Source organism: Sciurus carolinensis, chromosome 1 (genome assembly GCF_902686445.1).
Source record: "Sciurus carolinensis chromosome 1, mSciCar1.2, whole genome shotgun sequence".
Taxonomy (NCBI): Eukaryota; Metazoa; Chordata; class Mammalia; order Rodentia; family Sciuridae; genus Sciurus; species Sciurus carolinensis.
The window spans coordinates 183,842,746-183,865,541 of NC_062213.1; the positions used below are offsets into that span (position 1 = coordinate 183,842,746).

The 22,796-nt window shown below is 49.9% G+C and overlaps 1 protein-coding gene across 4 annotated transcripts in view; it reads left to right on the forward strand.

Moving 5' to 3' along the window:
* The window catches only part of Dlgap3 (DLG associated protein 3), a 96,319-nt gene that overhangs the window by 44,173 nt on the left and 29,350 nt on the right, over positions 1-22,796 (forward strand). For 2 of the 4 annotated variants that reach the window (XM_047562979.1, XM_047562978.1), the window contains exons 2-5: positions 12,769-12,851; positions 14,350-15,507; positions 19,462-19,667; positions 19,978-20,050. In XM_047562979.1, the coding sequence (XP_047418935.1) occupies positions 14,401-15,507; positions 19,462-19,667; positions 19,978-20,050 (1,386 nt within the window). In that variant the 5' untranslated portion in view covers positions 12,769-12,851; positions 14,350-14,400. Of the gene's footprint in view, positions 1-10,194; positions 10,214-12,768; positions 12,852-14,349; positions 15,508-19,461; positions 19,668-19,977; positions 20,051-22,796 lie in introns of those variants that run through there. The other 2 variants (XM_047562980.1, XM_047562981.1) reach the window with 2 other exon arrangements.

The window sequence follows — 22,796 nt, forward strand, 5'->3', positions numbered from 1 at the left end:
CTTCATGAGAATGGGAACTTCATAAGTCTTGTTCATGGTTGTATCTTGTGTGTCCAGAAGAGTATCTGGCTTAGAGTAGGCACTCAGTACATATGTGTTGAATAAACCAACTGTGTGGATGGATCACACTAGCAGCCTTGAAGAAGATGGATCAAGGTGGAACAAGAAGAAAGGCAGGGAGACCATTTAGGAACCTGTTGGGACAGCTTTTAGCATGAGAGTAGCCTGATGTAGAACATAAGCAGTGGCTGTGGAGAAAAGCAGATTCGGTGTTCAAACACATGTGCACGTGTGTGCGCCTGTGTGTGTACATGTGTATTTTAGCCAGTCATATCTGCTGTGTTAGTAGGGGAAGGCTAAGGAAATAAAGGCGTCTACACGTGTATATGTGGTGTGCATGTTACGAACCCCTGTGACAAGCTGGACACCCTCCAGCTAACCCTGGCTGCCATCCTCCCTTCCTTTTGGATCTTGTCACCACCATCCCACACACCCCCACCTCTGCCAGCCAGGCTGCAGAGGGCTGCTAAGCAGAGGCTCTGTAGTTCCATTCCATCAGTGATGCAGAGCTCCTGCCTTAGGGAACAGGGGTAGAGAGCAATGGGAAGGATCTTTGGAAGGCAGAGCCACAGACAGTCTGAGAGACACACCAAGAGGAGACGGAGGACTGTGCTGAGCTCAGAGCCAGAGAGCTCAGGCATGGCCCAGACTTCCTGAAGCCAGATGTAGTATCCTTCTGTTCCACTCTAAGTCCTCTCTCCTGGTGGGGAGGCCTCCTTAACCAAGGATGGACTTGAGAGTTCTTGGCCTCCCAGGCTGTGGTACAAAGTCAGGTCTACTTTCTATGGGACAGTCTGGGGTTTGGCAGTAGGAGAGGAATTTCTGTTCATTTCAACTTTGGTTATTTTCCTGTCTCCCAAGGGAGGATGGGAAATTAAGTTGTGTTGCAGAATGAGGAACTAAGGTTAGACCTCAGGCTGAACCAATCAGCTGCTAGCCTGAAGGGACTAAGATATACTATGTGGGTGGGCAAAGGTGGAAGGAGGACTGGTGAGAAAAGGAGAAAGAAATGGGAGTTGTGGGTCATCCCCACCTGGTGCCACTTCCTGACCTTGGGTGGAAGGGAGGGACAAGACCCAAGATGATATTTGAGAGTTCCTCCCCCAGACCTCCAAGCCTGGGGCTAGGTTGCCTCAGTGCTAGGGCTCCTTCCAGGTCCCGAGGTGAAGGGAGCCTTCGCTTGCCTTCTCTTATCTGGGCTAGGGGCCGGGCGCTGCAGCCGCTCCCCTCCCACCTGGGCTATGAGCATGGGGGTTGGGCCGAAACAGCCGCCAGAGCCGCCCACCTGCCCGCGGTGTCATGGCAACGACTCTGCCCACGTGGACGAAGAGGAAAGGGAGGAGAAGAGAGGAGAGGAGGCTTCACGACAGGAGGATGGGAGGGGGCTTCTCAGGGGCCCTCCTACTGGAGCCCTCACCTCTCTAGCTTGGCCCCAGCCCTATCTCCTTTCACCTCCAAGCCCCCAGGACAGGGTGGGACTGGTATTGCAGCCCTGACCTCGGATTGTGCATGTCCTTCGGTGTCCTGAGTAATGACAACCTTGGCCTTCTTCACTGGGGGGCCCTGGCTGGGTTCCTGGGGGACATGGGGCTTTGGCACATGCTGGTTTCTCCCTCTCTCCCCATCCTGCAAGTTGGGGATGGTGCCTGGGGCTGAGGGGATGAGAGCCCGACCTACTTCTCCATTTTCTCACTATTTTTCAAAAGGAAAATGACCCACTTTTCAGCCAATCGGACTGGGGCCTGTTCCCAGGCTGATTCCCTGAGCCCCCATGCCCAGGCCTCTGCCCCATCCTCAGCCTCTTAGACACGTTCTGGGCCCACTTTTTAAGGGAGGCAGGTGCACCTGTGTAGAGGGGTCCCCCCTGCCGTCTGTGCCAGGCTTAGGGAGGAACCTGTTCTTAGTGGGGCAAGGGTGGGCCACGGTTGGCTGATCCAGCTCGTGTGACCCCTGCTTTGGGGAGATGCTCTTGACTGCCTCAGTCCCGGGCACTTTGAATGATATCCTCTCTGCTAGCCCCTCACCCTCCCAGGATGTATCTTCCATCTCACAGAGTGGCAAGGAAGGGCTTGGGGAGGGCTGGAGGAGAACCGTGCCCCCCTTCTCACCTTGTTTTGGTGGATGGTAGTGGGCTCTCTTTCAAGCTGCTCCGTTTCCACATGGAAAGGAAGAGCCTGTGGCACTGGAGAGACATGTCTGACTGCCTGCATGACCGAGTTTCTCCCAGAGACCCCTCCTCAAGGGTTCTGTCTGTGCCTCTCTTCCCAAGCCCCTCCCTTTCTCTAGATATTGGTCTGGGCCTCAGAGCCCCCTCCCTCCCTCAGCTATATTGGCCTGGACTGGCTTGGGGGGTGATTAGGGATTTAATTATTTAGTTTCTCCAGCTCAGTAGATTAATTCCATCCATCACAGGCAGGCCGAGTCTTCTCCTTCTCTCTGGGCTGCCTGGCCAACCCCAGAGGGAGGAAGCAGCATTGCTCACCTGGGCCTAGTATTGGATCTGGGAACAATGGATAAAGTTCTTGTTGGGGGAGGATTTGGTGTATGACATTGAGCAGATCTGGGTGCTTAAGAGCTGTGAAATGAACATGTCTAGCTTTCGTACAGGGTGAGCATGTGGACGCGTGAGATGTGAGGTTTGCATTGTGCAGCTTCTATGCACACAAACATCAGTGTCTTGTGGATGAAAACATATGTGTACAGACCATTATAGGAATAAGTTTGTGTATTATCTTTGTACATTATTTGACCATGGCTGTAGGAGAGGACAAATTCTGTGTAAGATATATATGGATGACTGCATGACTGTGTAATTTACCTACAGAAGAACACATACTCAATTGTGAATGAGCAGTCATGAGAACATGTATGGCCACGTGTGAGGGAGGGATGGCAGGGGGGAGCTTTCCTGAGGCCGAGTGCTGAGTCAGACCCATGGAGATCTGACTGCTGGCCTCGTCAGACCATTTTGGTCAGGGAGATGTGGCTAAATTAGCCATGTTTGTTTAGCCTGGGCTTGGTGTCCTGGTGGTTCAAAGTGTCAGGTCTGGATTCAGATCCATATTGAATCCCTCTCCCACCACCTATGTGACCTTGGGCAATTTTCTTTACATTCTAAGCCTCAATTTCCTCATGTGTGAAATGGGACTAGTGATGGTCCCTACTGTATAGGACAGTTGTGAGGCCTACAAAAGGAGATACATCCAAAGCACTTAACACAGTGCCTGTGAGTTTGCAGGCATTCGGGGAGCTGAACCTTAGACTGCAGAGTTGAAAGGCACCAGATGGTGTCTGTTCAGTGCTTGAATCCAACCTCTGCTCGCGTGCCTCCCTGGGCAGGAAACTCCCAGCTCTTCAGCAACTGGGACCAACTTTCTCTGCTGTGAAATTCTGACCCAGCTACAGGGAGTCATTTTTCTTCTGCCTTCTCCTGTTTCTCTCCCTTTCTCCATGTATCAGCTGGGGGTACTACTACTTGATGGCTCAGTTGCTGAGCCTGAACATGTTGAGCACCTACTGGATGTTTCGTTTGTCCAAACAGAGACAGCTCACATGAATCCTGGCCTTTGAGGGGTTCACTGTCTGACAACACATTTACTCTTCTGTGCTGAATGGAGGTATGGGACACAAGAGGAGGTAGGACCTTCTATGTCCTGGGGTTGATGGGAAAAGTACTCTTAGGGAAGGCTTCTTAGAAGAGGGTGAAGTTGAGAGGACAGGTCTTCTATGTAGATATTACAGTCTGTGCTGCTTCCTCTCCTCACATACCCTTCCACAATGTTGCCAGCTCTCCACTCTTCTGTCCTCCTAAGCCTGGAAATTCAGAGAGGGGAACTTGGGCTTAGACATCCTTGAACCTGAGGCAGGGACAGGCAGAGGTTCAGGTCGAGCCAAGAGGTGAACCCTGTAGTCAACCAACAAAAGGACCTGGCCTTCCAGGGGCCCTCGGGGCACAACCTTGTGCTTGATTTCCCTGTGGGAGAGGCTCAAAAGGAGGGCGCAGACCTCAGTGCTGGAAGTCTCTGATCCAGCTCACACACAAGGCTTATAGGACAGTGTGCTAACCCTGGAGGCAGTTCCAAGCTCAGGACTTCCCAGGGGGACTAGATACCTAGGCTATGGATAGGAAAGGTTGTAGCCCTGGCCCACAACCAACGGACTCTTGTCGTGGACTTGGGCTCCTACCTGTTTTCAGGTGGCCCTGCAGGATCAGATCTGGCAGTACCCTAGAGGCCAGGGCAGCACCAGCCTAAATCACATACAAATGAAAGAAGGTGCCAGGGCACTAAAGTCAGGAGAAGCTAATATATGGGGACAAATGTTCCAGCTGACTTACTCATTGCCGCAACCTAAGGAAGCAGGCTTTCATTATCCATATTTTATGGACGAGAAAATGGAAGCTCAGAGAGAGGAAACGAGTTGTTCACGGTCTTGCATGTAGGCTGCAGTAGATGATCGGAGGTGACTGATTGTCTCTCTAGTACCCAAGCTGTGAGTCCCTAAGTCCCTTCCAGATCCCTAGATTTGGAAAATAAACTGCCATCCCAAGCTGCTGGAGTTTGTTGGGGTCTGTGAATCAAGGGCTTCTAACTCTCCCAGGTGATACCATCTTTGGCCATCTGGGCTGTTCTGCTGTGTCCTGCATGCTGAAGATGTGGGAGGTCTTCAAAAAGATCCCAGGCAAACAAGTTCCTCAGTGCATGAAGCAAATGAGTTTTCAGAGTGTCCATTTGTGATCCAAACCTGTCCTTTGGCCACAACCTCTGCCTAGGGCTGTCTGAGACATCCTCCTAGAAGCCCTGTGTCTACGCTGGGTGTGGTGGCTCATTCCTGTAATCACAGCAAGTTGGGAGCCTGAGGCATGAGCATGGCAAGTTTGAGGCCAGGCTGGGCAACTTAGTGACACCCTGTCTTATAAAAATAAAAAGGACTGGTGATGTAGTTCAGTGGTAAAGTATTGCTGGGTTCAAGCCCCAGTGTAAAAACAAAAAAAACAACAACAAATAAACAAAAACCCCACAAAAAGCAAAACCCTGTGTCTAATTCCCATACATTTAAATGCTTTTTCTTTATCAATAGTTGCCCCTTGGGCTGGGGTTGTGGCTTAGTGGTAGAGCACTTGCCTGGCACGTGTGAGGCACTGGGTTTGATTCTCAGCACCACATAAAAATAAATAAATAAAATAGAGGTATTGTGTCCATCTACAACTAAAAAATATTTGAAAAAAAAATAACTGCCCCTCAGCACAGTGTGGGACATTTCACCCATATTATCTTCATTCTTATTTCATCATAGTGAGAAAGGGACTATTCTTGCTCCCACTTGGAAATGGGGAAACTGACCCTGAGAGAGATGAAGGGACTTCCTTGGGGTCACATGTTTAGTAACTGGTGGACCTGGGTTATGAACCCTTACAGTTTGGTACCAGGCCTGGAACTCATAGTCCCTCTCACCAGTTGTCCCTGGCCAGGATCTCTTAGGAGTTCTGGTCCTGGGAATCTTCCTTCTCAGCCAACAGAGGCTCCCGGAGACCTCCAGGAGGGGGAAAATGACATGACAGGGCAACATAGCAGAGAATCAGTTAGCTGACAGAGATGGAGGAGATGGCTGAGGACAGACTGGAAGTGTTGGCTATGATGGGTGAAGCTGATCAGGATGAATTATGTCTCAGTGGGCCTTTGGCAGCCCTGGAGAAGGAGGAGGAAGTTCAAACTTTGCTTTTGGAGTCTCTTGGCTACATGGTTTGACTGGAGAAGGAGCTCTGGGGCCCTGCAAGTTAGAGTGAAGAGACCTACTTGCGGGGTGGACCCTGAGTCTTGCTCCTACGCACAGCTCATCCCTGAGGAGCCCTCCTTACAGCCCTGTACCATTGGGACAGTCATCTGTTTTCCTTCTTACTCCTCCTCTACTATCTTCCCTATGGAAAAGGGCACATCTAGGGGAGACCTAGGCAAACAGGATGAGCAGGGCTGGGTTTAGAGGTAGGATTTCTAATACAAAATCTTGCAGATTGTTCCAAAGCCTTTTTTTTTTTTTAATGAAATACCTCTAGTTTTTATGTGGTGCTGAGGATCAAACCCAGTGCATCACACATGCTAGGCAAGTGCTGCCCCCAAACTACAACCCCATACCCTGTTCCAAATCCTTTGAAGGAAAGGTGTGGAGATCCTTTCTGTGGGCACCAGGAAGTGGGTGAAGGCAGCAAAGGAAGACATTTATTCATGCAGTAGATACTTTTTGAGCACCCGTTGGTGCCAGGTGTTGTTCTGGATGCTCAGAGCACTGCAGTGCATGAGACAGATACAATCCCTGCTCTTCTGAAACTATGTTCTATCATGGGAAGGCACACTCTAAATGTGTGATGAAGGAAGAAAATAATTTCAAGGAGCAATAAGTTCCCTGAAGATAATGGAACAGGGTGATATAGAGCAACATGGGGGATGAGGCTTAACTTTAGTTAGAGCGAGTGGTCAGAGAAGGCCTCTCAGAGCTGAGCCCCAAAAAATGAGACAGAGGAAGTCATGGGAGTATCTGGGACAGAGTGTTCCAGCAGAGAGAACATCAAGTGCAAAGCCCCCTGAGGTGGGATTTTCAAAGAGATTATAGGTAGTGTGGGTTATTCACAGGCTGAGCACTTTCCAATGGGTCAGGAGATGCATTTAGACTCAGATCTGCCTAACTGTCTTGAGTGTTTTGGAACAGTAAACCCATTTTCTATAAAATTCTTGCCCTATGCCCCCAGGAAGAGTTGATGCAATAAAGAAGTGAAGGTGAGTGAATAAGCCTGCAAACCTCTCTCCTTCCATTCTGTCCCTCCTTCCTCCTCCTCCACTTTCTGGGGTAGGGAGGAGAGGAGAAAGAGGGTTTTCCTTGGATTCCTAAGGGCTGGGATCTTTAGCCACGAGATGGATAGAGGGATTGAGGGAAGCCATGGACGAGAGCACCAGACCAGCAGCTACGGAGATACACTACCACAGGCATCTGAGTAAAGCCAGTGTCACCCTGACCAAGGGTCTCAGGCAGACACAGGTGCAGGAAGAGGCCTGGCAAAGATGAATAGCCAGGATAGTGAGGTCAGAGGCTCTATGTTAGGCGCCCAGTGACTGGCTTATTCAAGGTGGACACATGGCCCCTGTTACCCAAGCTGCAGTCCAGTCAGGGGATGGGAGAGGGCTGTACAGGGAAACTGGGAAAGAATCCTGGCCATATGGATTAGGTCAGCTCAAGGAAAGGTAGATAGGCAAAGCTTGAAGCTTTGGGGTTCCTAGGCACACATGGCTCACCCACAGGCATGGAAGAGCCCAGGCTTCTAGCATCAAAATGAGTTCTAGGCCTCAATTGCTATAAGTTCTACTGTGATACTGAAACTGGTGTGGGGATGACCTCATGGGGTCCCTGTGAGGGGATTGGGTAGGGAAGACCCCCAGTGAGAGAGCAGCTCTACCCTTTTGCTGCTATCTGAACCATCATGTCAAGCTTGTCACTCTCCCAGAGGCTTCCTGAGGAAGGGGTGAGTCAGCTAATATTCAGTAATCAAAAATCTTCATCTTTACCCAAGGTGTCACTTTTTGTCAACCTCTGAGACATTTTGTCAAACTCACCTGGATCTCTGGGTCCCTAGATATGGACAATCTTAAGAACAACTTATCTTTTCCACAGCAGAGTACCTTTGACCTTAGATGGTGTCTCAAAGAGATTAAGCGACCTACTTAAGGTCATACTGTAAGCCAATGGAGGAAGTACTAAAAAACTACAAATAATGATAGCTACCTTTGTTGGGTATTTACCATGTGCTCGGTACAGTGCAAAGGGAATTATATACTTTCCTTGATTATCCCTCACATCATTAGTGCCTTTACGATGGCTCTCATGTAATCCCCATTTTGCAGGTGAGGAAATAGTTTAAGAGAGGTGAATCACCTGCCCAAGTACACACAGCTAGTGAGTGAGTGGAAAGGGATTTGAACCCAGATAGTCTGATGACAGAGTCTACACCAATAACCACTTTGATCCAGTGAGTTCGTGAGTCACCTAGGTCTCTAGAAAAGAAAAGAAAACTGATTTGGCTGGGCAGAGCCCTGGGGGAGAGAGAGAAAACACTCTGACTCCTTCCTCTGTATCTCTTTTCCTCCCCCCATTTTCCATTCTTTTTCTGGAAGGTAATTGCTTGGGGCAGTGACAACCTCCCTGGCGAATTACACAGCTGGTTTCCCAGTGAGATTTGTAACAACAACCCCGCCAGCCTGGCAGCCCCCAGCAAGTTCCGGTTTAAGAAACTAATTGCTGGATTGTGTAGTTGGTGCTAAATTGGGTAATTTCTTGGTGACGGCATCTGTGCCACTTCTTCCATTCCCAGATAGATTCAAGCTCTATCAGAGAAGAATTTGTCACACAAGGCACCCTCCCAGACTCCTTCACTTCCCACTTCCCAGCCAGCCACAGGCGACTTGCCGAAGTGGCTGCTTTCCCGGCCCAGGGGTTCATCATCTGGGCAGATCCTTGTGTCCTGGGATAATGGAGATAACAGTGCAGTAAAATGAGGAAAATAATGGCAGCACCCAGAGTTGTCACAGGGCTTCAGGCAGCTTCTTTTATTCTGTGCTTATCTGACCTTGGCTCCGGGCATAAACTCATGCTCGCCCCACAGGGGAAAAGGTTAACTCATACACTGGTTAGCTCTGGAATCTGTAGTATATGTGAGGTCTTTTTATTTGTTTGTTTGCTAAACAAAAACAAAAACACCCAAATTTGCATTCGTTGCTGTATGTACTTCAGAATGGCATTTAGTAAGTGACTTCTCTGGGCTAACAGCACAGACAGTGGAAGAGTTAAGGCTGTGGGAATTAGGCAGCCCTGGGTTTGGCTTTTGGCTTTGCCACCAGCTTTCAGTGTGACCTTAGGAAGGTTAATGAGCTTCTCAAAGTCTCAGTTTCTTTTTCTGTAAGTGGGAAGAGTTGGGGGATAATCCCTTGAAATGGTTTTGGGAATCAGATAAAATATCACAAATTAAAGGATCTTGTTCTTCTTAGCCTCAGATTCTCTCAACAAACACCTGCCATGTGCCAGGCATTGTGCTAGGGGTTGGGGAGAAAGCAGTGACTAAGACGGACAAGATTCCTGTGTGGAACTAACATTCTAGTGGGAGAGACAGGTGATCTCGGAATCACACAAGTTTAAAATGGTAACGATGTAAGAACCAGGTCCGTGGTGCCTTGAGAGCAAACAGCAGGGGGATCTGACCTACTCAGGGAGGCCAGAGAAAGCTTCCCCGAGGAAGCAACCACTGGGCTGAGATCTGAAGGGAGTGCAGGAGTCAGCAAGGCAGAGGTGGGCGGGAAAAGCATTGGGGACAGGGGGACATAGGCCCCATGATGTGAAGGATCATGGAACTGAAAAGAGAGCAAGGGGGACATGTGGTGTCGGAAAGCAGGAAGGGACACGCCGGGCAGGCCTGGTGGGACAGGTGAAGGTGCTTTATCCTCAGCATCATCAGTCAGCCAGTGAAGAATTTAAAGCACAGAAGTAACATGATCAGATTAGCATTTTCAGAATGATCATTTGGGTTGGAGTAGGGTAAGAACTGAAGCATGGAGACCAGTTGGGAGACTTTTACAGATGTACAGGCAGAAGGTGGTGTTCGGAGGTGTAGTTGGATTCGTTTGTAGTGCTTTCTGCTGCACATGCAGAAAATCTGGCCAACGGTGGTTTAAAATAGAGTTTATTCCTTATCACAGCAGGCCTGGAGAAAGGCAACTGCTTGTGTTGCTTCGTGGCTTCATAGTGCCAGGACTAACATCCTTGCAGTTGCCTAGGGCTTTCTCTTGTGATGGCGAGATCGCTACCCTCATTTTGGCCATCGTGATTTTATTCCAGCCAAAAAGAAGGGGAGGAAAGATGGCATTCACCACACTCACAAGCTCCATCTTTTTTGTGACAAAAGCAAAAAATTTCCCAGAAACCCTCACCTTGTTTTTGTGTTTCGTTTTAAAGTATTGGGAATTGAATTCTGTGATACACTACCGCTGAGTGACATTCCTAGCTTTTTTTTTTTTTTTTTTTTTTTTTTCTTGAGACAGGGCCTCACTGGGTTGTCCAGGCTGGCCTTGAACTTGAGATCCTCCTGTCTCCATCACCTGAATTGCTGCGATTACAGGTGTGTGCCACAGTGCCTGGCTCATCATATGTTTATGTATGTATATCATTAGCCAAAACTGAATCATGTGGCCTGCAGTTACATGGGAGACTGGGAAAGGGAGAAGGTTAGGAATGAGTTTTAGCTAGTCAGCCAACAGTGACTGGTGGTAATGGAAATAAGTGGGTACGTTTATTTTTAGGAAGCAGAATCCATAGGACTGGGTGACGGGTTGTATCATGAGTCCCCTCCTCACTTGTTTTTTCTTCCCATGGAAGTAGGGGGTGGGGACAGAGGGTGAAGGAAAATGGCTGTGAAGCATAATATATAGGAGGAAATCATTGCTAATGAAATCTTTTCTTTAGGAAATCCATAAGTTAGATATCCTCTCTCCCCCAGTAACTTGGATTTTTTCTTTCTTTTTTTTAAATTTATTTATTTTGGATTCATTGTACACAAATGGGGTACAGCTGTTATTTGTAACTTGGATTTTTAAAAAATACTGTTTACTATTTGGACACTGAGGAATTTGGAAGTCCAAAATAAAGGCTTTACATGTAAAGATTCCATTGCATGATCTTTTAGAGTTTATAAAGTGGTTTTGTACGCATTGTGTCATTTGCTATGACTTGAAGTGAGCAGGGATCTCTAGACTTAGAAAAGTTGGGTCACTTGTCTGGGTTGTGCACGTTCTGATCTTGGGACTATGCTCTTTCCACTAGACAGTGCTGCCCTGTAGGACATGGCTCAGGGAGCCAGAAGGGACTGGAGAGGAGCAACTATAAGGACTTATCTCTTCTGAGAATACAGGCAGGAGAACATGGGTCAATGTTAAAGAGACTGAAGTTTGTTAAGATCTTGACTGCAGCTCACCTGTGTGAAGCTGGAAAGAGCAGGCACCTGGCAACACCCACCATTGGGAAGTTCACTGTGAGGTTCTGCTCGATAGAACCACAGACAAAGCAAATGGGATTGTGTGTGGTTCTCCAAAGTGGTCTTCTGTGCTGAGTCTCAGACATGGGTCCTGCCATGGGTTCATGGAGTGTGCCGTGAACAAAGGACCAGCTTCTATCCAAAGGTGGGGGGATGTTTGCGAGTGCTTTTCCAAGAGCTTGAGAGGAAGCTCTCTTGGCCTGAAGTTTCCTTACCCCCAGAAAATGGCAGTGGAAGAGAAGAATTGTCATAGAGCCAGGCAGTGGATGTCTGTGAGGTCACTCCAGTCTCTCTCTAGGCAAAATAACCACTAGCTGCTCCAGTTCAGGTCCCAGGGTGGGCTTGGAGCTAGGCATATCTCACACTCTGCTCTATGGAAGATTCCCAGGAGACTCCACAATCTTCTTCAGTGTCTCACATCCCTCAGGGTCAGGAAGTTCTTCCTGATGTCTGACTGTGTCTCTTCCACTACTATTAATCATGCTTGCAAAGCTAGCTCTTTTTCCTGACATCCCTGTGTCTAATAATGGCATCATTAGTCTTCCAGTCACGGCTGCTGCAAACTTCAGAGTCGTCTTCCTTTCTGACTCCCTCTCTCTCCTTCCCAGTATTCACCAAATCCTATCTGTCTACTGGAACTTTCAGCCCACCCCTCAGACTTCCTTATTTGCACCAGTGTTCTGACTTGTGCTGGCCTTCCCTCCATTGGGAGTTATCTCCCCTCCACCTTTGTGGAATGCACAGTCATCTTGTACTCGAATTCAGTACCCTCTTCTCTGAGAAGTCTTCCTTGATTTCTCTCTACTGAATTGGTCTTGCCCTCATCTGAACTAGCCTAATATTTTGGCACCTCTCTCCAGCACAACCAATTTACTCATGCCCTTAGCGTGTGTTTATTAAAGATAAACATACTCTTTTCTCTGAGCAAAGCCCTAGCTTAGATGCTAGAGATCCAAGATGAATAGGACTTGATTCCTATCCTGCAGAAGACTATACTATAGGGGAGGAGATAGAAATGGCAACTATTTCACAGTGTGACCGTGATTTCATGGGGCTACGTGTTATAAAAGCCCAGTAGAGAGGCATAACCCAGAATGAGAGTACGGAAAGTTTTCAAGGGAAGGTGGGGCTTAATGTAAGCATTAGCTGGGGTCGAGTGGGTTTGGGGGCAGGTGAAAGGAGATTCTAGGAGAAAGGAGCAGCTCCTGCAAAATTATAGGGACCTGAAATAACTGTCATGTGAAAGGTTGTTCCTGTTCGACGATAGACCCCTTGAGGACAGGGACCACATTTAAATCACCTCTATACACTTCTCATCCAGAGTCTTGCTCATGGTAGCTGGTCAACAAATGTTTGTGGAATGCAGCCATATTTAAGGGCAATGAAAATGCTGGGGCTCAGCACCATGGACAGATCACAAAGACACCTGCAGTTGGAGGTAGTCCAACCTGTGAGCTCATTTGCATACATTTGCATAATGAAGCCAACTTCATTTCCCTGGGGGTCTGAAGGCTCTGCATCATGGGGGATCCAATCAGTCCTGGTTTGGGAGGTTGGGAAGGGAAACTGTCAGGACCAGAGACCAGAGGACTCCAGAAGAATCTCTTTCCCCTTTTGCTGACCATTTCTTTCTTTTCTGTTAGGAGCCAGTGGTCCTGAGCCTTCTGAAGTTAGGATTCTGCCTGGTGGTGGGGATCCTGACATCAAGGATGGGATACCCCGGATGGTGAGTGGTAGGAAATTCTGGGGGATGGGGATTAGATTCAGGTTCTCAAATCCGAATAACTTTAGTGTGTTGTAACCTCACTATTTTGAGCTCCAGTTTCTCATGGTAAGTGTGGATAATATTTGCATTACAGGATTCCAGTGGGGTTAGGGTGTTAGGTATGCACAGTACCTGGTACACAGAAAGTGCTTAGGAAATAGTAGGAGATGAATTGTGAGCAGGGTTTGGAAGAAGCCTGAAACAGTGGGTGTGGGAAGGTGGTGGTGGGAGGAGGGAGATTGAGTCTCAGAGGTGCTGCTGTCTGGAGTCTTCTGGACTGTCATCCACTCCTAGTCAGCAGATGGCCCAGGAGCTGGTCTGGGACGAGGGAGGGCTCCGTCTGCCAGCTCCTTCGTCCCTGTCCTTCCTGCTGTCACCCCCTCCTGCCGTAGCTCCTGTCCTGGCAGCTCCTGGAGTTCTGATTGGAGGCAGCTCTTGCTGAGAGTTGACCTCTCTGTCCTGTAGCCTTGGCAGCCTGGGATGGGGGCCAGGGACACTGGTTCCAGACCTTCTTCTCCATCACTTCTCTGCCTCGCCAGCCCACTGTTCCTGGGAGGAGGAACTTGTGGGTTCTAATCCCAGTTCAGGATTCAGATGCTGCCTTGTATAGCCAGCATTCCTTCTATATGGCTTTTCCTCCCTCCTTGATCCCCACCCCCCAGTAGAAAGAAGCAGTGGGAGGGGGTAAGTGGCAAAAGGGGAAATTTCATTAGAGAATATTTGGAGCCCAGAATATTTCCCTAAGAGGCCTTGCATGCTCATAGAGGGTGGGTGCAGCCCCAGCTCCTGCTTAAGCTCACAGCCCCAGTGGAGGAAACAGGAAGAGTCATCTCAGGTTTTCCTTCCTGTCTCAGTGATGGGGGTTGGGGAATGAGCCTGCAGCCAGATGGAAGGAACTGGGTGTGGAAGGAAGGGGAGGGATTTTTCTGTGAAACGATGCTGGATATGTAGATTTGGGTCCAGCGTTCTCTTGGGTCACATGGCTGGGTGCTGTGACCCTAAGGCCTGGCACCTTATAGTAGTGGGGCGTGGAGTAGGGTTGGGATAGAGGTATGGCTCTGGGTCAGTTTGCCTAAACCCAGCTTGTTAAAAGTTAGTTCACTGAATGACTGGTTTCTTTGAATATTTGGTATGTCTGCTATATTTCTTTGAATATTTGGGTTTCCTTTTGTTTTTGCTAACCTAAAGATATTTAAAAACCCATTTGGCTGAGAGCGTTTCCTCTTGTGAATAAGTATTTATCAAATTTGCCACATTTGATGAATGGTGGGATTATTTTGTGTCCTTGTATCTTTGTCTATTATGACTGTTTTAAGGACTTTTCAGCCCATTTGTGGAAAAGTAATACAATTAATCACAATAAATTGATACCTAAAGGAATACAGGAATGCCTAATGAAAGATGGTTTTAGGTGAAGTAGCTTGTTCTGTCTGAAACCCTTTTCTCCCTGTTTTCCCAGGAGGTTCCTGGGGCCTGGCCCCCAACACTATGAAGAGCCTTTGCTGAGGCCATGAGGGGTTACCATGGCGACCGAGGCAGCCATCCCCGCCCAGCCCGCTTTGCTGACCAGCAGCATATGGACGTGGGCCCAGCTGCCAGGGCCCCATACCTGCTGGGCTCCAGGGAGGCCTTCTCCACCGAGCCCCGCTTCTGTGCCCCAAGAGCTGGCCTGGGACACCTTTCTCCGGAAGGTCCCCTGAGCCTGAGTGAGGGGCCATCGGTAGGCCCTGAGGGAGGGCCAGGGGGGGCCGGGGCAGGGGGGGGGAGCAGCACCTTCCCCAGGATGTACCCCGGCCAGGGCCCTTTCGACACCTGTGAAGACTGTGTGGGCCACCCTCAGGGCAAGGGTGCCCCCCGCCTGCCTCCCACACTCCTGGATCAGTTCGAAAAGCAGTTGCCCGTTCAGCAAGATGGCTTCCACACGCTACCCTACCAGCGAGGTCCAGCAGGGGCTGGGCCTGGGCCAGGGCCAGGGTCTGGCACCACCCCAGAGGCTCGCAGCGAGAGTCCCAGCCGAATCCGGCACCTGGTTCACTCTGTGCAGAAGCTCTTTGCCAAGTCCCACTCTCTGGAGGCACCTGGGAAGCGGGACTATAATGGGCCTAAGGCCGAGGGAAGAGGTGGTTCTGGGGGAGACAGCTACCCTGGTCCAGGCTCTGGAGGCCCCCACACCTCCCACCACCACCATCACCACCACCATCACCACCACCATCAATCCCGGCATGGCAAGAGGAGCAAGAGCAAGGACCGCAAGGGGGACGGGCGGCACCAGACCAAGGCCGCGGGCTGGTGGAGCTCCGATGACAACTTGGACAGTGATAGTGGCTTCCTGGCGGGTGGGCGGCCCCCTGGGGAGCCTGGTGGTCCCTTCTGCCTGGAGGCTCCAGATGGGTCCTACCGGGACTTGAGCTTCAAGGGGCGCTCAGGCGGGTCAGAAGGCCGCTGCCTTGCCTGCACTGGCATGTCCATGTCACTGGATGGACAATCAGTCAAGCGAAGTGCCTGGCATACCATGATGGTCAGCCAGGGCCGGGATGGATACCCAGGGGCCGGGCCAGGCAAGGGGCTTCTGGGTCCGGAGGCCAAGGCCAAAGCCAGGACTTATCACTATCTGCAGGTGAGGCTTTGTGGGGGTGGGGAACAGGGTCCTCAGCCCTCACCAGTCTTGACAGCCAGGAAACAGGGAAAGGGTTGGATGAGAGCCAGCTGACCCTCTGACAGAGGGCACGAACTCAGGGAGGCCCCACTTGCCTCATGGTGTCACCCTGAGCCCCTGTTGGGACTACAGTTTCCCCATTGGTGCAGTGGAGGGGCCCTTCTTCTGATCATGCACATCAGTGCCAGGAAGACTGACCTACTGTTTTGGACAAGCTGTGCTGACCTCTCTTATGAGTCGGAGGCAGAGTGAGGTTGAGGAAAGGCAGTGAATAGTGTGACGCTCTTTGGCCCTAGCTGCCCTTGGGCTTGGAGGTTGGCAGTTGGAAAACAGTTCTGCCCCAAGGCCTTCTCCCGAACTTCACAGCTCAAATCAGAGTGGTCCAGATGTTGTTTGAATACGAAGGCCAGTTTCCAGAATATGTTTCCGCTGAGGTTTGTTATTCTGGGGTACCTGTGGTGGGAAAGCCTGGGAGACTGTGGAGGAGCCCTGGGTCACTGTCTTGTGAGTTTTCCTAGACTGGGGACACATCAAAGTTTGAGCCCTGATATAATTCAGGGGGGTCTTGGGAGTGGATGGTTCTGGTAATAATTGGTATGTTCTCCCCATCCTGTCTTACCACCCCTGAGGCCTCTGCTGGTGAGCCTGAGTTCTGACCCCTTCTAATGGACCCTTCATCCCACCCTCTACTAGCCCAGTCTGTCTTCTTGAGCTCTTCCATACTTTTAGAAGGAACAGCAATACAGGTTCTGGATGTCCAGCAGACTTAGGGTTATCTCCCAGACCCACATTCCTCATAGATGATTAATCCACATTCATTCACTCAATGAGCATTTCCTGTGTGCTCAGATGGGTACAGAGATGAAGACACAGATGCTGCTTGTGAGAGCTCACAGTTTAGGAGAAGTAGACAAGGAAGCAGATGGAATAGAGTGTGATAGGCTGTGACAGAAGAGGGCCCTCAGCACCATGGGGACACCGGAGGCCCCTCACCCACCTGGCGATGGTGGCCAGGGGTGACTTGAAACAATTTGCAGGAGGAATGTCCCCTGAGTGTCAATGGAGGAGTTGGAGTTAGTTGAGTACAGATTAAAAGTGTTCCAGGAAGAGACTACACAGTCTGTTCAGAGGTGTGGAGAAGTGAGTCTGCATGTGTCTTTTGGGTGTTTTTGGCCTTGCTGGTAAGTTGTTCACACATCAGGGTTCTCCTGGGGGAACTCATGAAAGCCCAGAGGAGAAAATAGGGCTATTGTGGAAGCAGAAAGGGACTTCTGGGATTCAGGGCTTGTGGGTTGGCCTTGGATTGCCCCCTCCTGGGTAGGAAGGTGCTCTAAGCTGAAATTTGAAGGATGCAGGGAGGGAACAGCCACTGTTCCTCCCCATAACCGAGCCCTTGCCATCCCTGGAGGCCTGCCACCATTTTGCTGCTCCCCGCTGCTTCTCCAGGGCTGCCCTGACCTCCCTGGGGGCTTCCTTTTTAACATGCACCTCACAGTGTCCTGCAGAGAAGGAACTCTGCAGCGGCTATGGAGAGGGAGCCCTGCAGTGTGGCAGAGCCTGCCCTGGCTGCCCCGTCTGCTGGCTTACCTGCTGCTCCTCCCTGTACAGCGTGGGGAAAGGGAATGGTCCTCAGGGTCTGGGGTTCCAGGATGTCATGGAGTAGGAAATCTGAGCTCATTTAGGTGAGAACCAAGGGGCTGCAGGGACCTCTTAGACAGCCTGGCGCTCCCCTGGCACACCAGCAGGCGAGGCTGGCTTCTTTGGCTAGGGTCTTCTTCAGCCTCCCGGGCCCTTTGTTCAAGCCCTGCTTCTCTCACTGGACACCAGCCCTCCCTCAAACCTTTTCTGAATCCTCTCTTCCACTCTGAGCCTTGTTCCTTTATGGACCCTTGTCTCCTTTCTGTATTCCCATTTTCCAGTGGCACTCTGACTCCTTGCTGAGCCCTGCTCTTCCCTGAGGGCTCCTTCATGGGATCCCATCCCATCCTGGTCCCCAGTTCTCATGCTGATCCCTGTCCTTATCCCTCCCTGGAACCCTAGACCCTCCTGAACCTTGTCCCCTCTCGGAGCCTTCATCTTTTCCCTGTTTAATCTCTTCTTTACGAAGAGTGTTTTAAATCCTCGTTGCTTACCCTAGTTTTCTCCCTTTGCCTCACTTACATGACATTCTTTGCAATGTAGGTGACCATCACAGACTCTCTCAGAGGAAACGCCAGGACCACCTAGCTTAGGCCGATGCCTTCACAAGGACTCAAGCCCATCTTCCCTGGACCTCCTCATCCCTCAGCTGTCCTGTTTTAAAAGAAAATCTTTACTGCCTCTTTCTTTCATCTTAAAAACATGTTCAAAGTCACTTTCACCCTAAAAACATCTTTCCTCAATTTCATTGCCCCTCCACTTCTCGCTTCCCTTTCTACCCAGGTTTGTAGAATACAGACTTCTCTCTTCACTTCCCTTTCCTTCTGCACCTCACACCCCTGACTGCTGAAGTGTCCTGGTTTCTGAGAGCTGTCTCCAGAGGGTACCTTTCATACCTATGATAATAGTTAACATTTATTGAGCACTCTCTGTGTCCAGGAAACTCGGTATTGGCTTCTTTAACTTTCCCAACAACCCTTTGATGTGGGCATAATTCCATTACCAGTTTGCAGATGAGAAAACCAGGCTGAGGCTTGGCGATTGATTGGTTTGCTCAAGTTCACCTAGCTAGCAAGCAGTGGGGCCAGAATTTGTGTATGGATCTTTCAGCTCCTAAACCTGAGTTACTAACCTCTGAACGCACTGTGGCATTTGACATAATCGACTTCTTTTATTCTGGAGATGTCTCCTGTTGCTATGACATGGCATTCTCCTGACTTCCCTCCTACCCTCCTGCCCACTCCTTCTCAGGTGACTTCACAGGCTCCTCTTCCTTTCTTCACAGCCCCCTTTTAAATGTCAGTGGATCTCTCTTAGCTCTCTTCCTATCTCCCCTGGGCTGTCTGCTTTACTCCTATGGATCCAGCTGCCCCCCATGATCCCTGCATGTCTGCCTCTAGCCCCAGTCCCCCTGCTGAACCCCAGAACCAAGCATCTAACCAATGCTTAACAGTTCTATGCCACACTGAAGGTGCTCAACCCCAAACCTATCACCTCTCCCCAAACCTATTTCTCTGGGGTTCTGTGGCTCAGTGAGCAACAGCACCACCCCCCAGGTCCTCAGCCATCAGCCTGGCAGTCATTCTCAACTCCTCCCTGCCTCCTCTCCCCCCACGGCTAATCAGGCTCACTGATGCTCCTTAACACCTCTCATCTCCATCTCCTCTTCCCCCTCATTGTCATTGTCTTAATTTAGGCCTCATCATCTCTTGCCTGGATAACAGCCTCAGCCTCCTAATTGGTCTCCCACCCGCACTTGAGCCCCTGCCCTGCTCCTGGTCCTCCACCATGCAGCCTCCTTCTGGGCTGTCGAGGGCTCCCTCTGAACACAAATCTGATGTGTCTTCTGCATAACATCCTCTTTAGCTGCTCACGGGGTAGAGCAGAGTTGGAGAATGCAGCATGTGAGCTGGTTAAGAGGATGGAGGAGGAGCGGGTAGAAGGTGCCTGAGGTCAGTGGATGCTTCACTGCTGAGAGCGGGATTGACGAAGGTCACTTAGGCTTCTGATCTTCAGCCTGTTGGCGCCTGGCATGTCACACCCCAGACTCTCTAAGTGGCCTTTAGTTAAGTGGCAGGAGGTCCCTGGAGGTTGAAGTGGCATCTCCCGCAAGGGAGGGGCCAGCCTGAGACCTCCCCTCTTACTCCTCCTCTGAATGCTCCTGAGTGTGGTCTGCTCCAGCCAGGGAGACCCTCCCATTGGCAGTGGGGGTAGAGGATCCTGGCCTCTAGATTGACAAGGGACATGTCTGAGAGACAGAGGCCCTTGTCCCTGCAGGTGCCGCAAGATGACTGGGGGGGTTACCCCACGGGTGGCAAGGATGGGGAGATCCCCTGTCGCAGGATGCGGAGCGGCAGCTACATCAAAGCCATGGGGGATGAGGAGAGCGGCGACTCCGATGGCAGCCCCAAGACGTCTCCCAAAGCAGTTGCCCGGCGCTTCGCCACCCGACGCTCCTCCAGCGTGGACCAGGCCCGGATCAAGTAAGGACGGGGAGGGCTGGCAGTAGGTGTCAGGAAGCTGATGCTGGGTTCCTGCAGGTGTGTGTAGAGTGGGTTCCAGTTGGGTAGCCCTACAAAGGGTTCAACTGGGGTATCTTGCTCTGTCCCATATAAAGGGGAAGGCTTTGGTTATAGTTTCTGTCGGAGTGCCTTTTGCGGGGAGTCTCTTTACGCAGAGTCTCCTGGGGGATCTCTGGAGATTTCTGAGGAGCAGAACCTGGTCAGAAGCCCCACTGCTGTCATTTCCCCTAGCAGACGCCCATTCTGACTTTGACATTCTGACCTTTTCCAGCTGCTGTGTCCCACCCCGGATCCACCCCCGGAGCTCCATCCCTGGCTACAGCCGTTCCCTCACCACTGGACAGGTAGGGAGAGGCCCAGTGCACCTGGAGGGAAGGGAGGCAAGGGGTGTTCAGTTGCATATTCATCCTAGGCCTTAAAATCAGAGGCCTGGCCATGGGGAGAGCTCAGGCCTGGTTTTGGTAAAATTGGTAAACCTGCCTTGAGACTCCTGGAACTACTCAGACCGAGGGTCTCAGTTGCATCCATGGAACCTGCCAAGCATCCTCAAAGTTAGGAGCTTGTAAGGAAGGACAACACTACTTCTCTGAGGTTCCCCGGCTCTCTCGAGGCCTGACTGCTTCCAGCCCACCCCTGTGCAAAAAGTGGGATTGATTTGTATAGATGGGGCCTGGGCCAAGCTGCAGCCTCCCAGGCGATCTGGGCCTGTGTTCTGCCCCTACCACTTCCATCCCTTGGGACCCCTAGCAAGATACCTTAACTCTCAAAGCCTCCTTTTCTCATCTTTAAAATGACAACAGTAGTGATAGTTATCTCTCAGGGGATTTGTGAGAGTTCAGTGAAAAACTGTATTCAAACACAAGGTACCGATCTCAAAATTGGTATTTTGTACATGTGAGTTTCACCCCTAAGTGGAGGCTTTCTCTTTAATTAAACAGAGACAGCTGCAGTTCAGTCATTAAATGCTGGAGATGGACTTGAATTCCAGCTCAGCTACTTACCAGCTGAGTGACCTGGGGCAAGTAACTTGACTTTGTTTGAGCCCCACTTTCCCTATTTAAAAATAGGCATCATAATAGTGTTCTTGGCACATGGCCAGCGCTCAATAAAGGTTAGCTATTTTTACTGTTTGCTGGGGGAAAAAAGCAATGCAAAAAGTGATGCAGAAGACCGTCCACATGGGCTCCTATTGTTCCCCACAGCAGTCTCTCGGTATTCCTTTGTTACATTTCCTGAATCAGGGAATCTTATTGGCCCAGCTATCTTTTCACATCAGACCAGCCTGTGTTGCTAAACCCACTAGTTAATGCTCAGTCCTGGTGTTACTTGACCCATCAGCAACGTCCTACACAGTTGCTAACTCTCCTTTCTGAAATAGTTTTCTCCTTGACTTCGGGGACACCAGACCCTCTAGATTCTCCCCCTGGCTGCTTATTCCCATCTGTGTCCTGGATGCCTCTGTGACTCCCCAGGATCTCAACACTGGAGTTTGCCAGGGCTCCTGGACTGCTTCTACACCCACTCCTTGGGTGATCTCATCTAGGCTCACGGCTCTGAATGTTACTGAGAGCCTGAGTACGCCTTTGAATGCACAAGCCCAGCCCCAGTCTTCCCAGGAACACCAGGCACGTAATCAAGCCGGGTACTGAAATCTCACTTGGCTGTCCAGTAGAGATCTCAAACTTGAGATGCCCAAAGGTAAACTGCTGACACCCCCTTTTCCTCCTCCGCAGACTGGTGCTCCACCTGCCATCTTCTCTTTTCAGATAGCATCAACTTTGTTCTTTCAGGAACTCCAGTCTGAAAGTTCAAAGCCAATGTTTTCCTTACTTTTTTTTTTTTTGGTGCTGGAATGGAACCCAGGCCCCCATACCTGCTAAGCATGTACTCTATAGCTGTGCAGTACCCTCAGTCCATGAAGTCAGTCTGTTTTCTCTTTCTTTCTCACAGCCCCTACCTAATCCCTCAGCAAAGTTTTTGGGTCCCATTGTCAAAATGCAAAAATGTATCCAGGATCCAGCCACCCTTTACCACCTCCACTGCAAGTGACCATGTCCTTTTGTCTGGGCTCTTGCAATGCCTTCTAGTTGGGCCTCCTGTAACCTGCCCTGGCTTCACTTCCTTCCCTGTCAATGTAGCCAGGGTGGTCATTTAAACACGTTACTACATTCACTCACTAATCTGCTCAAAGCCCTCACCTTGCTCAGAGTAACCACCAAAGGACTTTACTGTGACTTTATAAGGCCCTGCATGATTTGTCCAGTGCAGCTTCCAGGTTCCTCTCTGAACACTGCTCCCTCTTCCACGCCAGCGCACTAGGCTCCTGGCTGCTCCTCCAACATCTCTCTGCGCTGCAGCCTTAGGGCCTTTGCATATGCAGCTCTCTCTGCCTGGGTGTCTCCTTCCCAGACACTGCCCTGGATCACTTCCTCACTTCTTTCAGCTCTTTTCCCAAATGTTCTAAAATTTTAATTTAGCCACCCCCCCGCAACATTTCCTATTCCCTTTCCTCCTCCTTCTGCTCCTCTTCTTTTCTCCTCCTCCCACTTTACATTATCTAACATCACATATACTTGACATATTTCTCCTGGAGGAATGGCTTAGAATCTCTGCTTTATGGAAGAGGAAGGAGGTTTAAAGCACCAGAGATGCCACCCTATTACCTCTAATAATGCTTTTTCTCTTAAGTCTATTTTTTTTCTGTTCAGTATTTGCCCAGAACATCTTTTTTCATCTTTGATTTAAAAGACTTTTTTTTTTTTTTTTTTGGTCTCCTAATGTTTCAGGTATGTCTTTTGTAAATAGTCTGTGGCTAGATTTGATTTTGTATCCATTGGTAATTGTTTCAGAGTTTAGTACATTTATATTTATTGTGATTGCTGATACACTTGGATTTATTTCTATCATTTTCTATTATGCCTTCCATTTATCCTGCCATTTGGGTGATGCCTTTCTACTCCTTTGCTTTCTTCTTTTGGATTGACTGTTTTCTTTCTTCTTCTTCTGCCAAATCCCACGCTGGTTTGGCAGTTATATATTCTATTTTATTCTTCATAGTCACCTTTATAATTTTAATGTGCATAGTTGACT